The following is a 5,000-nucleotide window of genomic DNA, read 5'->3' as shown; positions in this document are numbered from 1 at the left end:
TTGTGTGTGTGTGTGTGTTTTTTTATGCGTGTGATTTTGTGTTTGTGTGTCTGTGTGTGGTGTATCTGTGCGTGTTTGTGTGTGTGTGTTTATGTGTGTGTGTGTGTGTGTGTGTGTGTGTGTGTGTGTGTGTGTGTGTGTGTGTGTGTGTGTGTGTGTGTGTGTGTGTGTGTGCGTGTGAGTATGGGGGGCATCATGGCTGAGCTGTGGTCTTTGTTGTCCTGCTGATTGACAGCTGTGGTGGTGAAGGGGAACCTTGACAAACAGCTCCACCTCTTTGTGTAACCTTTGTGTTTGTGGATGCTGAATGCTGCGATATCCTACCCCGGATTTATGTATGTTCTACGTAAAATGCTGTTGCACACAGGGATTACTCACAAATACATGTAGAGTGTTTCCAGTGTTGAAGTTTGTAACATGGAAAACTTGTTAACCTATTAAGTCCTCTTATACCCAACCTGCATGCTCCTCACATGGGGGACGCGAACCATCTAAGGAGAAGCTCCTTTTTGTCTGCTAATGTTGGTTATGAACCATTGTTTAAGAATTCCACCTGAATAAAAGTAGGCTCAATCTAAATTCTAACATTCAAGTTTGGTCTATATTTCTATTGAATGACACAAATTATAAATTAAGCGAAAGCCTATTTTTCTCACTAAACTTGCAACACCCATTTAATGTTTTTGGGCACATACATTATTCATTAATGTCCATAATATTTTGTGCTAGTGAAAGGGGTACTTTGCTGAAAAGGGGGTACGTTATTATATATAGCAAGAGACCAACTGCACCCCAAGACGGTTATCCCAGTTTGCAGGGTGAAGACAATGGTATTACAAACGGGGAAATAACCCATGTAGTAATACTGATTAGTAAAATAATAGCTTGGTTAAAGGCAGTTTATTCCCAGCTGAGCTCTATGGAGGCTGGTTATTGCACGATTTGGGGACTGGGATAAATGCAGGTGTCTAAGTCCCCCATCTGTGTCTGTTTAACCACAGCCCAGTCCCCTGGTTCAGGAAAGCTCCCCCTTCAGCCGATCGGCCCGCCCAGGGGGCTAACAGCTGGCCAACCTGCTCAGCCATTTGTGGCCTGGCCCCCCATGCCAGGATTACTGCCGAGCACAGCCCACTAGCTGGGAGAGCAAGCAGAAAAATGTGTTGTCAGATTTGTATTCAAACCCCCATCCCCTATTTTGAGGACAATGCGTATTGGTGGGGGGCCCCGCAAAGGCCGCTCCCAGGCCCCTCAGAGGCCCTCCTCTAGCAGCCATTAATTAGGGCCACCGTAGGGGGCCAGGGGCCACAGGCTCCGTGGTGAAGTGGAGGTGGGCTGGAGATAGCAGGCCGTCTGTGAGGAGGTGGAGAGTTAACTGAGCCGCTTGATTACTTTGTTAAGTTGAGAATTTACTGAAAGCCATCCACTGACCAGCAGACAGCTCGCATCAATAAGTGTTTGAGAAGCACTATGGCAGCAAAGCTGTTGGTTTAAATCAATGGAGTGTGTGTCTAGAGACGTCGCTTCGTCTCAAAACGTGTGTTTGCTCTCTAAGATTGCCTGAAAATGTCTAGGTGGGTTTACAAAAGCTTCTTTCTGCATGTTTTAGCTTGCATCCATTTTGAGCCCTGACATCTGACCTCTCTACTAACCTTTAGAGAGTAGTCACTGCTTCCAAAGCTGCCTGGTTGGACCCAGTGAAGACTAAATGTGCATCAAAACGTACAATTATCAATGATCAAATATATGTGCGATATGAGTTCCTCATTTCATGTTGTCCTTACTGGGAGAGTGAGCCTAGTTATGATTTGATACTGTCGCCCCTCGCCTGCGACTACACAGAGGAACTTTCCCTCTCTTACTCACCCCTCTTCCGATCCCCGCTGACCTATCTTGGTGTTGCTGCTTGTGATCGCTACACAGACGCAGACCGGGCGCAGAAGCACGGCATGGATGAGTTCATTTCGGCCAACCCCTGCAACTTCGACCACGCCTCCCTGTTTGAGCTGGTGCAGCGCCTCACCCTGGACCACAGGCTGAACGACTCCTATTCGTGTCTGGTAAGGCTCACACACGCATAAACCTCCGGGAGACTTCTTGTATTATGCTTAACCCAAGACATAGAAGTCAGAGAGCCTGCTAGTAGTATGATTGACCAGATTTTGTCTCAAGGTTTGATCACTCTGTTCCTCATTGCTTCAAGATAGTTTTACATTTAATGATAGATTTTAGTTTTCGTTTCATTATGAAGTTGTACTTTTCCCCTCAAGTATATCACTTCCAGCCTCAAGGAACAACCTGCAACAAGGCGGCATCATCAAGAAATGGCTCCCATTTGTTCTGAATATATTCACTCAGCCTTAGACTCTACTTGTTGGGCTGATCCACACTGACCCTAGGGAACAAGATGGCCGTGTCTCCCCCATCTCTACCTGACCCTACTGAACAAGATGGCCGTGTCTCCCCCATCTTTAACTGACCCTCCTGAACAAGATGGCCGTGTCTCCCCAGGGTTGGTTCAGCCCGGGCCAGGTGTTCGTCATGGACGAGTACTGCGCCCGCAACGGGGTGAGGGGCTGCCACAGGCACCTGTGTTACCTGGGCGACCTGCTGGAGCGGGCTGAGAACGGCGCCATGATCGACCCCACCCTGCTGCACTACAGCTTTGCCTTCTGCGCCTCCCACGTCCATGGCAACAGGTAGAGGCGGTCGGCTGCTGCTCCGCTCGCTGCACCTCTGGAGACGGTTCACAAACCTGCGCTTTAACAGCATCCCAAAATATGTTTCTGTCATTCCAAAACCATCATCAAGTTTATTTATGTTTGTCCAAGAGTGCTTTTATTTTAACATTTTTCTTGTTCATTTTTTACAACTGCATGTTATTTGCATGCTCATGTCTTTTATTCTTTCTCTCCTATCACCCTTACCGTTCATTTGTGTACCTTTTAAAAACGCACTTTCCCCAACTTCCCATTGCGCTCCGCCCAACCGCGCCCTGCCAAAACCACACTCCCCCCTCCCCCCCTGTGACCAATTCCAGCCAGCGTGTGGTTGAGCTGCAGAGCTGGCCTGTAACAGAGGCAGAGCTTGAAAGAGCTCTTTTCCCATCCGCCCCCAATTCCCAAGCCAACAGCTCTAGGAGGGAGCTCCGAATCATTGAGTTCATGAAGAAAAGGGACTTCAGAGTTCCTCCCTATTTCTCTGGAGCAAGGAGGTAAGTCCTGTAGGTCCACGCCATCCACCAGAGCGATCTCATTATGCCGCCCTAGCTATAACTCGGCCCCCAGTCCCAAAACATGTCATTGGGGAACTTGAAGATGTACTTGAGCCACTGTTACATACATAGTCAAAGTCACACATTGATACATGGTCAAAAGTTACACAATGATAGGAAGTCAAAGTTACACATCGTCACATTGATGCATTAAACATTGATACAACACAAACATTGAGTTAAACATTGATACATGGTCAGAGTTACACATTAATCCATGGTCAGAGTTACACATTAATACATGGTCAGGGTTACACATTAATACATGGTCAGAGTTACACATTAATACATGGTCAGAGTTACACATTAATACATCGAGCAATGATTGCGGGAATATTGGAAACATTTATCCATCGTCCTCGGAGGTAAAAGATAAATGCCCTGCCTTGTGTGTGAAGGCATGTTATTTGTATTATCTACAAAGAACAAATCTTGAAATTGTGTCTCCCGTCTTCCTGCGGCCATCAGAGAACTCGCTAACAGCATCAATCAGTACCATGATATATAGTGTGGAATCCAGAGCCTTTTGGCTAATAGAAACATGATCATGTATTTCCTTCCCTAGACATCAGGGGTCTCATTTATAACCGTTGCATGGGTCAGAGTTTGCTTAGGGCTGCGCACATTCTCCCGTAAAGTTAGTTTTTTATAGATCACAACCTTGGTGTGGAAAGTCACGTATGCCAATTTCAGCCCCGTACGCACAAAACAGGACTGAAATTGGCATACGTGACTTTCCACGACAAGGTTGTTATCTATAAAAAACCAACTTGACGGGAGAATGTGCGCAGCCCTAAGCAAACTCTGACCCATGCGTACGCATGGTTTGGAGGAAAAGGAGAATTGGCGACACAGACGGTGTGGTGGTGACCTGAAGTCAGACAGAAGAATTTTAGAGTGAGAAGAACGATTATGTTTTATCATCGCCCTTCATAAATTTTATTTCAACCCGTATCATGTGTTAAATCTATGTAATCAGAATAATTTAATAATTTAAGTCAACTGCGTTATTTCTCAGTTATAACTCCAGAAACATCTCCTTATAATATAAATAAATAACAATTCTCTATATTTAATCCCGTCACTCCATACTGTCCACTGACGGCGCGACTGCATGGAATAAAGCATCTGTCCAACATGTGTCAATAACATAATATTTTTATGTGACACTGTAAACACATAATCAAATGTCAATTAAATCCCAATTGTGGAAAACCAAGCCACACTCCTCATCACAATCGTTGTCTGTTACTTTTCATGACAAATCAGGCATTAAAAAGGGGTTATGTTCAAGAACATTTTACGTGGGTGATTACAAATTGATTATCCAAGGTGTTCTCTGTCAGTCTTATTACCGTAATCCTATAAATACAGAGGTGAGCGCCGTGGTAATGCTGCACCATATGGCACTTCAGGCGGACCATGCAAATGGCAGGATTCGGAGGGAGAGGGTCTTTAGGGACCATAACGATTTATTGGTAGGCTACATAAAAATATGTACCTTTATGTCAGACCACTTCTTTTTTAATTCTGGGACTGTGCGCTCCGTGCTACTGACAGAGTTCACTGCTGCAGCAACATGTTTCCACTCACTCTGCTTTTTGTTGTTGGCAATCCCAATCCCGTGACCGCCGAACAAAACTACTTTTCGGGCCTCCATCTGACCCACAAGTGTCTCCACTTCAACCTCCGTGAAATTTCGCTTTTTTGCTTTTCTCAGTACTTCTGC

At 45.5% G+C, this 5,000-nt stretch overlaps 1 protein-coding gene across 11 annotated transcripts in view; it reads left to right on the top strand.

Moving 5' to 3' along the window:
- Nucleotides 1-5,000, top strand: part of cadpsa (Ca2+-dependent activator protein for secretion a) — a 206,725-nt gene that overhangs the window by 124,456 nt on the left and 77,269 nt on the right. For 7 of the 11 annotated variants that reach the window (XM_060069143.1, XM_060069141.1, XM_060069140.1 and 4 more), the window contains 3 exons: nucleotides 1,921-2,057; nucleotides 2,509-2,696; nucleotides 3,038-3,211. In XM_060069143.1, the coding sequence (XP_059925126.1) occupies nucleotides 1,921-2,057; nucleotides 2,509-2,696; nucleotides 3,038-3,211 (499 nt within the window). The remainder of the gene's footprint in view (nucleotides 1-1,920; nucleotides 2,058-2,508; nucleotides 2,697-3,037; nucleotides 3,212-5,000) is intronic. The other 4 variants (XM_060069148.1, XM_060069147.1, XM_060069150.1 and 1 more) reach the window with 1 other exon arrangement.

This window comes from Gadus macrocephalus, chromosome 13 (assembly GCF_031168955.1).
Source record: "Gadus macrocephalus chromosome 13, ASM3116895v1".
Classification (NCBI taxonomy): Eukaryota; Metazoa; Chordata; class Actinopteri; order Gadiformes; family Gadidae; genus Gadus; species Gadus macrocephalus.
This window is presented reverse-complemented; position numbering and strand designations above follow the sequence as displayed.